The 11,642-nt window shown below is 34.7% G+C and overlaps 1 protein-coding gene across 1 annotated transcript; it reads left to right on the forward strand.

The window, feature by feature from the left end:
- Positions 1–914: 914 nt before the first annotated feature.
- On the forward strand, positions 915–2,025 carry LOC110688470 (histone H2A-like). The gene is made up of 2 exons (XM_021865226.1): positions 915–1,192; positions 1,550–2,025. Exons 1-2 carry the CDS (start codon positions 977–979, stop codon positions 1,790–1,792), a joined length of 459 nt encoding a protein of 152 aa, XP_021720918.1. The 5' UTR covers positions 915–976; the 3' UTR covers positions 1,793–2,025.
- Positions 2,026–11,642: the final 9,617 nt, after the last annotated feature.

Raw genomic sequence — 11,642 nt, forward strand, 5'->3', positions numbered from 1 at the left:
CGGAGGAAGTATAAAATATTATATTAATAAAATTAATTGTAAATACAATACTAATTATACATTACGAGTATTAATCATTTTGTAAGTATATCACTCATATGTAGGGGTCCTAATCGAGCGAGTCGATCACGAGCTAAAGGGTACTCAATTCGACTTTAAAACTTTTTTCATATGCTCAACTCGTGCTCATTAAAGTTTTAAGCCAATAAAACCTGTTCGACTCATGCTTGTTATAGTTTCAAGTCGAGTCGAGTAGCTCACGATCTGCTCATTAAAGTTTTGGCCCTTCTAAAATTATAGGCCTTTATTGTTTTTTGTTCACTTTATATAGTTTTCTTTTATTTATTTTATTTATTATTAAAGATTTACTTTTTCTTTTTTAATAATATAAATTAACTCTTATTAAGTGTCAAATTTGTTCATGGTAATAACTTTGTTTGTAAATTCTATATTAATAAAATATATTATTTAGTTGCTCACAAGCTTATCGAGTCGAGTTAGAGCTTACTCAACTCGTGCTTATTAACATCTCGAGGCAAGTCGAGTCGAGTCCAACTTGCTCACGAATTGCTCAACTCGATTAGCATCCCTATTCCTATGTAATACACTAATACCAAGTAATAATAATAACCATATTATTTTCACAATAATTTGTACGAAGTAACAAAGAGGGAAACAAAAATAACGTTGAAAATTTTAGAAGAGATGTGGCGGGATTCCAATTCCCAAACCAAAATTTCAAAAAAGTGATACTCGCTTCCCATTGGTCCATTCAAAAGCACACGGATCGCTATCAAAACAGATCCTAATCCGTAAATCCAACCAAATCCAACGGCTCAAAACCCACAATCCAATCTCCCCCCAAAAACCCATTTCCCACAACTCCACTATATAAACCCACAACTCCCTCCACCCTTATTCACCATCTCATTTCAAACTCTTTCAAAATCTCTGCAAATTTCTAGAAAGAGAAACAATGGATTCAACTACCGGAGGAAAGGCGAAGAAGGGAGCTGCCGGAAGGAAGGGCGGAGGCCCCAAGAAGAAGTCGGTGACTCGCTCAGTTAAGGCTGGATTGCAGTTTCCAGTCGGTAGAATTGGCCGATATTTGAAGAAAGGTCGCTACGCTCAGCGTGTTGGTAGTGGCGCTCCTGTTTACTTAGCCGCTGTTCTTGAGTACCTTGCTGCCGAGGTATATCAACCAAATCAAATCTCTGATTTATTATTATGATTATTATTTTTTTTTAATTTTTCCAGATTTATTTTGTTCATTATTGATTGAATTTGAGGTTTTATGCGGATTTTATTATGGAAAATGTGTTTTCAGATCCAAAGTTTTGGTTTCATTTGAATTTCTGGATACGATTGATAGTAATCTGGAAAATGTGTGATGTTGATTTCATTTTGATGTGAGCATTTAATGCTATTCTATGCTCCGTATTAAAACATTGATTTTGTCTTAATTTGTTGTTCATTTTCAAAATTATGGAAGAAATTATTAGTATGTTTTGGATCTAGATTTTGATGATTGATTTAAATTGAAATGAAGGTTCTGGAATTGGCTGGAAATGCTGCAAGAGACAACAAGAAGAACAGAATCATCCCAAGGCATGTTCTCCTTGCAGTAAGGAACGATGACGAGCTCGGAAAATTGTTGTCAGGAGTGACAATTGCTCATGGAGGAGTTCTACCAAACATTAACCCAGTTTTATTGCCAAAGAAGACGGGAGACAAGGCTGCCAAGGATGTTAAGCCCTCTCCCAAGGGCGTTAAATCCCCTAAGAAGGCTTAGATGATAGCGAATTTGGTTTCGGGTTAGGTTTAAGGATGTGTTTGGCTTGGAAGTTGGTTTTGTGTTTTTGCATTTTGTAACTATGTTAGTATAAGTTTAAATTAGGCTTTTTAAAGGGGTTAGTGAGGGCTGTATGTTAAAGGGGTTGTATGGGGATTGAGTCAATAGCTGATTGATTCAGTTTCTGTAATCATATGGTTATTAATGGAAAACAATATTTGTTCTCCCTATTATTTTTATTCTCTAATTTTCAGGTATACGCAATTGAATTTTTTGATTTTTTTTTGTTGTTTTTGTGATCGAATCTAATAAAGTATCCTGAAATGGTAGTTGTATTGAAAAGTGGGTTAAAACTTCGAGATTCTTAACCTACTTAAAGAGTTGAGACTTTTGAAGTCAGTTGATTTCTGTTCCAAGCTAAGTTTTTGGCAGTAATTGTGTTTTGAGTTTTCTTGCAATCTTATTTGAAATTTCAACATTGTTCGTTGATTGTTTTGTGAGTACAGCCTTTTGGATTTTTGCTTGATTTGTGTTTGTTAACATGAAAGTATATTAACCGGGTAAATGTTTTTGACTTTTGAGGTAAGTAAGTGAATTCTGAAAAGCTGAAAGTTATTTGGTGAAGGTGTCAAGTTGGGTGAGTGAATTTGAACCAGATTATAGTTGAGTGAGTTAATACAGTATTAACAAATTTGTAGTGCGAGTACAAATAAGGAATTATAATTGTCTTGCAAAAATTCTTCAATTGGGTTTATTTTAGTTGTATCTGATAGGTAACCAGGAATTTGAAACAGCGAAATCAGAAACCTGGAACCAATCAGAAATTGGGTTTATTTCATTTCACCAGCTTAGTTTACTACTCGTAGCAAATTCATTTAAGAAAAGCTTAACTATAAGTGACAGTTTGAAGAAAATCTGGCCATTTAAGAAAAGCTTGAGGTAAGTTCATTTAAGACTGTATATTGTTAGCATGAAATTTGATGCTGAAAAGAAGACCATTGCAGGTTTGATCTATTTTATCATATACTGTGATGCTTGAAATTGGCACTTGGGCAATACTGGTATATAGGAAAAATTTTGCAGATTTAGCAGAACTTGGAAATTTTAAACAACTAAAAAATGTCAATTAGGAACTAGACTGTCAAACTGAACTCATATTTCATTTCATCAAATAAAATAAAATAAAATAAAATTGTACAACCACTAGTACATGAAGGCTCTGGAATTCACATGAAACATTGAAATTCTGTATATCCAACAAATTCTGGTTTAAAGACTGAAACTTGAAAAAGGATTAGTTGCAAATTGCAATTTGAAGTCTCTCTCCTTTGCGAGTGTTGGCACTCAATCTCAATCATAAGCAACTGCCCTTGAGCTTCCTGAGTCCACAAAAGGTGCAAGTCAGGAAATGTAAACGACAGACATGAATCAGATGAATCTTACAAATGCCAAACAGAAGGTTATAATCAAGGAAAATCACCAATTAAAGCAAAGGGTTAAAACAATTCTTAGATAAAGAAACATAGACACTAGGACAGTTGTAGGCTAAGATGTTGGTTAATTAAACTAATCCTACTCTAAAGTTAATTACATTTCATTATGCATTGTTCATTTTACGACTCTTTTTTTCTCATCAAAACCATTTTCTGACAAAATTTTCAGATAAAGAATACAAAGCTCGACCGTGGTTGTTTTTGGAGCAGCATATGACCTATTCCATGGGTAATCAGCAGATTCAACACTACCATCATATAACCGGTTTCTAGCATAAAAGTACCTGAAAGCTTAACACCCTGCAAAAATTAACTTTGGAATAGCAAATGTCTAGCTGTGGCGCTGTGCAATACCATAAAAGTCAGGAATTGTGCAGACTGCAGAACTACTTATGACCAGCCTTAGCAACAACTTCATTCAACTACTTGCCCAGTTAATGGATAAAAATGCTTATTAGGAATCAGCTAGAGAAAATAAGATTCTACAGAATGCAAGCCGGCTGACTTGTTACAAAAAAGCATGGTTTTAATTTAACTACCATGAAGAAAACTCACATTCACTGATTCACACCATCCACCAATTAGAGAAAATCTCAGGATGATCTTCACAATTTATTTACCCACCAACTCATACCATCATTTGATAGGAAAATATTGCCTATGAGTAACAGTGCAGCTGGCATCAGATGTGTGTTACATTCATGACAACATAACAGATACGGACCTCATAAGAGTCATAACCACTCCTGTAATCAACGAAAGTTTTTCACTTATCAGAAGTTCACCAGATAACCCTTTAATTCCAAATGAAGTATAGGTCCAAGTAAAAGAAAGTTGGAGGATGTAGAGGAAACCGACATGCTTCTGTCAGTCACGGTGTCTATCCAGTTATGAAAGCAGCATCCTGATACAGAACCTTCTGTGTAAACAATCCAAAGAAGCATAGCAGAGAAGATTTTCAAAGTACATACCCAAAAGTAAATATAAATGACTGCTCTATACATTTCTTCAACACCGTTCAAAATCCAGATTTTATCCTAATATTGCATTAGACTGAGTTATGACTTATAATTCAGTAGGTACTAACTATAGTTTTCCCTCAATTAGATATAAGGTTTTGACTCATGCTAGATATGGTATCTTGATCCTCAATGACGAAAAGAGAAGATTTTTTAAAAAGACAAATGTAGTTGGAATACAGAATATACACCTGCAGCACTGACATAGAGTTCACTTACACTCCATAGCACCTAATCTCCTACAGACATAAAAAAAAGTAGGCATGCCAAGATGTGAGAAAAAGCGAACAAAAAAAAAAAGAGAAAAAGAAAAAGATGTGTGAACAACCAAGTAAGAAATAGTGTCAATTGACATAAAGAACTAGCAATTTCCGGTTTACTGACGCAGAAGTTTACTGGAAAATAAGACCACTGACAAAATGCAGGCAACATCGTTGATTACCAGTAATAACTAATAAACAACAATCTGAGTGAACACCTGCCTTCTTTTACCACAATATGGCACTCATAAAATCATCCTAATCAGTAAAATCCAATTATTCGAAGGTTGGGATTTGCATGAGATATTGAGATATTACTGCTTAGCTCAGATATCAACAAAACAAATTGATGCTTCTAAATCTCAAAAATCAGAAACCTCATAACCCCCACAGCCCTCAATGAAACTGCAATTCAATTATTTTCTTATAAGAGATAAGCCAGAGCGCAGATACAAGTTTCAAAAAAACAATATGATGTTGGATAGTTGCACGGTGAATATTGACATACCTATTTATTACTCAGAGGAAAAAACTAGTCATACATTTATATTGATCAATTGACAGAGATTGATCCAGGGGCGGGGGGGGGGGGGGGAAGTAAAACTGGGGATGAAACATTTAATCACTTAAGTCTTCAAAAACTCCAGGTTTTATAAGAAGAAATTTCATATTTCTCAATTAACCCTATACCTAACAACATATTCCACCCCCATTAACTAAAGGACCAAGGCATCCATTTCCATAGTAAAAGAAACTAAAAAAAACAAAGAAGCTCTAACACCAACACTTTTGTTTAAACTATCCCAAAATGTAAGTCCTAAATAGTTTCTGATTTTGCCAATGGAAAACCAGTTTTCCATATTGGTCACAAAACTCCTATGAAGCTCGTATAACAGAAACAGTGGCAAGATTATAGAAAAACAACGGATGTATTGAGAACCTCTCATGTTATCTGAATTCCATATTGGTCACAAAACTCCTATAAAGTATTTTTATGAGAAACATTAGCAAGAGTATGGAATAAATGTATTAAGAACCTCCCATGTTGTCTGATTCCATATCGGTCACAACACCATAAATAAAAACAAATCCCAAAGCAGTCCCATGATAACATATTGTTAAGACTATAGATCACACCACTAGATCTATCAAAGACAAAATTAATATGAAAGAAAACTGGAGAGATTGGCCATACTTCGCCAAGTGCCAAAATTAATGCTTAAAGGCATTTCGTCAATTACTTCTTTTCAATGGTAAGTTAGGCGGGATACTCAAAATGTCAAGGAATCAATATAAATATAATGATTAATAACAGCTACCGCAAAACTCATGGTCATATAAAAAGCACCAGCAAATCACCCTTATCTAAGAAAATGATATCATACATAGAGTGGTCATTAGTCAGACGTAGCAAGTATTATGTTATATGAAGTTCCAATGCCCGTGCTATTTTATTACCTAGGAAATGCCAAGATTTGTTTGGTAGATATAGGAGCTAATGCTTCACTACCTACGTTATTTATGATTTGTACATGATTTAGAAGTACAAAGGGCCTAACTCTGGTTCTCAAGATCCAGACAGAGTACTCAAGTGATGAAATTTTAAACATCGCCACACAGCTCTCTGGACGAAGCAATATAAGGACCCAATCTCTGTGCATCATCCTGCTCAAGTTCCTGTAACTTGGTGCAGAGATTACTTATTTTCAAACAATTAAGACTTAGTAATCATAGCTAGGACTTAGATCCATCAAAATACAGCTTATAGAAAATCCCTCCATATCCGCTGGCCGATAGGACTCCAAATATTAAATTTTGGATCTTCAGTTGTCATGACTTCAGTTGACAATCCTAGCCTTCAGGGTTTTTGAAAATCTACAACCTTGTTTTCAGTTACCCGTCCCCCATAAAAGAAAAACCATTCCTCTAGGGATGCCTTCTCTGATAGCCTGATCTGCTGCTTTTATTGAGGAGACTATCTAGAGTTTTACCTATGAATATTTTAAAAAATTGCCACAAAGGATTTTTCACCACCTTGAACCATAAATATGAATTTATGACCACAAGTGAAATCACAAAAAGACTAGCATTTAAAATACAATTGAGATCCAATTCACACAATAGAAACCAGAAGTGACCCATTAAGAAGAGAATTACAATCATGATTAATACAATCTACGTACCATGTTGTCAATCAAGAATACAATTAACATGAACCACAAAAAATTGCGTAACTATAAGTAACATAAAGCATACCTTTATTAGTCCATGCAGAGGAACCAAGGCGTATCTAGCAACACCAATAAAAATATTTGTATTATCAACTTCATTCACTTTGATCAAAGAACCTTGCAAACAAAAGAAGTACTTTGTATAAATATATGAATAAAATGAATAAAGAGTTAAATATTTCAGAGGCTGGGAACATATGAGAAAAAGGAAAGTATTTAAGAAGGAAAGGAGATACACAAATTATAAAAGCCATATCAAGTATTAAGCTGACAAAGGCTCCAACTTTGGAAATTACCATTAAGAAAGTTTCTAAATCCAGTAATTTTAATAATTAAAACAAATATGGAATATCTTACCTTAAAACAAATATCCAGGGATTTTAATAACTTAAAACAAATATGGAATATCTTACCTGTGGTAACCATAGGCCTGAACAAAAAAAAGGTATACAAAATACACTATGAGTCACCAATAGAACTGGTGTCAGAAAACCATATAGGAGTCTTGAATACATAAAAAGCTTAAAAGACAGCATTTAGAATCACAGTCCACTTGCAGATACTGGAAGATCCAGGAAATTTTTGTAGGGGAGCCACGTGTGAATATCAGACTTAGTAACAACATAGAGAAGAAAAAAAATGCTTTAACCCAATGTTTCTGGATGGTTGAATTGCCTCATATATTCCAAGTCAACAAAATTTCAAAAACAGAGAAACAAAATGGAAATACCAATAGGATTATAGGAGCATAAAAATGTTTTAAATTAAAGCTTATACTCATTTTGTTAGACAAATGGAGAAATGACAGTTTTAGGCAAGAAAAAGTTGTGTAGGTAGAAGGGAAAACCTTAGGAAAGAGGTAGGAAGGGGAACTTCCATGAAGTTTAGAGCAAGGGAAGCTCTACACAGAGGCCCAAACAATCCAGTGGCAACCAACAAAGACAGATTTAATTTTTGTTCTCTTGACGCAATAAATCTAAGTATACATTATCAAAATCTTAAATCAGGCCATGACCCATGCCATAAGTTCCACAGTTTTACCCTACTGATCCCCCTGTGCCTCATGTAGAATTATTATAGCAGTTGTATTGTATAACAAATCAAAATGCTTACTACTGAATTGGCCTAATTAATTCTCTACATCACTAGTCACTACACAACCATCAACCACACATACAACCATTAAACTATAAAGTTCACAATCCCTCTAAGGCCGGAATACGCTACCTCTTCAATTAGATCTTTCTTCAAATCACTATAACTGACCAAACACCCACAAATTTGCAGCAGTCAGATTATATAAGAAGCAGACCAAAGAATCTAGTAACAAAGTACATCCTATACGTTATAAAGTTCACAAAATCACTAAGGCTGGAATACGCTACCTCTTCATTTAGATATTTCTTCAATGAAATCTAAATGACCTAACCTCCACAAATTTGCAGCAATCAGATATCATTCAATTCATTCCAGTATATAATAAACTGACCAAAGAATCTAGTAACTAACTAACTACGTAACACGCAAATATAGGAGAAAACTCTTACAATAGTCGGCTGAAGATTAAATATGACAATCTGTTTACTAGAAGCCACTTATCATAAACGTACAGAATCATATTACAACTGTTAAATGAAACGTTTGATGTTACTAAATGCAATGGTAGAATGACTACACATTATTGGTCTCATGTAAGATCAACGAACCAGATTTTAGATATCTAACCCCAGTTTCCACTCCCCTGTCATGCAAAGACCAAAATGCCAGAAGTAGGGGAAAAGGTGATTACCTATCCAAAACGATTAGTACCTCTGCATACAGCCAACTAAAACAGTAAAAACATCACAGAGCACAGCCAATTTGGACAATAAGGAAACAGGAACTGCGAAGCAGTTTTTCATTGCCGAATTGATTTGCTCAGGATGAGGAAATCTTTCCATTGTAGCGTACACACCGAATGCATAGCACTAGAAGAAAGCAATGCAAGGGGTGAAGGGGCAAAGATAAAACACCACCCAGGTCCCAGCCTCAAAAAGTGATCCTCAGGAAACTGTGGGAGGGGAGTTGAGGGCATGTCACATGTGGTTACAGAGCATCATAAGGTGCAAAAAGACACCAAAATCACATAGAATTGTTTTTCTCTTCTTTTCTGTTTTTTTTCTTTTTTTTTTTTTTTGGGGGGGGGGGGGGGGGTTAGGTGTGTCATAGGTGGATGAAAGCATACAAATAAGTAAATAACATAAACATGCATTATCAAACTATATATTATAAGGATGCTGATAACAATCAAGCTTTATTTGCATGGATATTATCTTCCAAACCAATATCTCCACAGCAGCAAACTTGAAACCTCCAAGATTGATATCAATTTGCTAAGAAACAGGGACACGAGTGACATGAACCTTCAACAACTGACTTCATAAGTCAGCTATATTCAGGAATGAGTCAAAAATAATTTTTAAGAGATACAATACTTTATACAGAGATTCACACTATTTCACAACTCAACCCTCAAAACCTCTAGGTTGTTTCCACTCTATACAAACAAAGCTCCACCCATGTAAACACTTCACTGAGTTGTTTTAATTTATACAACAGACAACACCGTCATTAATAGACTCAGCTTGGCTCACATAACTTCTCCATATTTAGTAAACCATGCCAATTCAATTAAACTGCAAAAATATATCAAATTCTCATCCTCCAATTAGAAAAAAGATTGCTTGACAATAAATGAACTAAAAAGCCCTACCCAACATATGATTTTCTCCACTAATACATAAGCAGACATCAATTAAGGGTGCAATCTATCAGCCTATCCATGCCTTTTTACACATTGAAGTACTGAACAAGTAGCCAGAACTAACTTGCTACACAAAACAAACTTCAACTCACAAAACATACAGTTTACGTCAACCTAAGCTTACAAAACTCATAGTCTCATGCATGAGGGAACTAACAAAATAAAGCATCATGGAGAACCATAATGAACAAGCCATCAGGACATGAAAATTAATCATAGCCTGAAAGCTACAGAGAGTTGCTAAGCAGCGTACTTCTACAGTGAAGAGCAAGAAACAGCTTAGAATGTCAACTAGGTTCTTTCTTCAGCCTCATCCTCATAATCCAATGCTCCTGCAAATCCAATAGACAAATGGTAATATGATCAATTCAAAAAGGTTGAAATCAACGGAAGCAGAGACGATTGGCAGTATTTGTCAAAAGCATATCCCTATGGAACAAAGATAGCAAGACCACCCCGATGCTTTTAAAGGATCTGCTGTCGCCTCCCACCTGACTCACCAGGGCAGTGTAGATGAAACAATCTTATTAATAATATGCATTCTTACTGATGTGGATAACAACAAAACTTTGCATGGAAATTATCATACGCTATACTGATCAAACAATAAACCAATTTAAAACAGTAATCCTGGCATTGACATCACAAAGCCCCTAAAATTATGTATAAATCAATACTACCAAACCAATATCTACACCGTCACAAACATAAAATAATTGATCTTCTAACTTTCTAAGTAACAGGGACATTAATGCCACGAACCTTTAACAACTAGCTTCATTAGTCTGCTCTGTTAAGCAACCAGTTAAAAATAATTTGTGAGGCTCTTTAGAATTAGTAAGAGATGCCATACTTATTATCGAAATTCTTATTAATCCTCACATAACCTAGAAAACCCTACAGTGTTTCCACTCTACACAAACACAATTACAACTGTGAAGAACTCTTCTCAGAGTTGTTTTTATACAAACACCATCATAATTTGAATCAACTTGGCTCGTATACTTGCTCTATAATTATTATCCGTGGCAATTCAGTTAAGGTGCTTAATATCATCCAGTTCTCATCCTCCAATTATCAACAGATTGCTCGACGATTTACATAAAAAGCACTGACGAAAATATATATTCTCCAGTAATACACAAGCAGAAATCATGAAAACTTACAGTCAACCAGCAACTATACATGCCTTTTTACACATTTAAGTTTTCAAAAAGCAGCCGGTTTTACCTAATTGTTTCACTAAACAACCTTGAATATCACAAAGTACACAGGTTAACCTACCCTACACTTACTCAGCTCATACACAAAGCAACGAACAAAAAAAGGCATCATGGAAACTCAAAATGAACAAACCATGAATAGCTCAAGATATGAAATTTTGAAAGCCAAAAAGTGTTGCAAGACAACACACCTTCTCCAGTGACCACCAGGAGAAATCCCAGACAGGTTGAATGTCAAATAGATTCATCCTTAATCCAATGTTCCTGCAATACATATTACAATAAATGGTTATATCATCCATTCAAAGCTATTAAAAGCGTTTGCAAGTCAACTTGGCTCGCATTCTTAATATATATTTTGTAATCCATGCCAATTCTATTAAGCTACAAGCTATCATCAAGTCCTCATCCTCCAATAATAAACAGATTGCTTGACGATTAATTAACTAAAAAGCATTAACCAACTTATGATTTTCTACACTAATACAAAAGCAAACAACATCAAAAGGTTCAATCAGCCAGCAACTATCTTTGACTTTAACATGTTTAAGTACCTGGTATTGAACAAGCAGCCAGTTCTACCTACATGCTTCACTGAACAAACTTTAATATCACAAAATATACAGATTAATCTACCCTACGCATACTTAGCTAATACCTAAAGGAACAAACAAAAAATGGTATATCCAATAATCCTGCAAATTCAAATGACAAATGGTTACATAATAATTTCATCAATTCTAACAGATTTTCAAGTGTAGTAGCTTCAACGAAAGCAGCCAGGAATTTGTCAAAACAAATCGTATATCCAGCTATGAACA

Source organism: Chenopodium quinoa, unplaced genomic scaffold (assembly GCF_001683475.1).
Source record: "Chenopodium quinoa cultivar QQ74 unplaced genomic scaffold, ASM168347v1, whole genome shotgun sequence".
NCBI classification, from domain to species: Eukaryota; Viridiplantae; Streptophyta; class Magnoliopsida; order Caryophyllales; family Amaranthaceae; genus Chenopodium; species Chenopodium quinoa.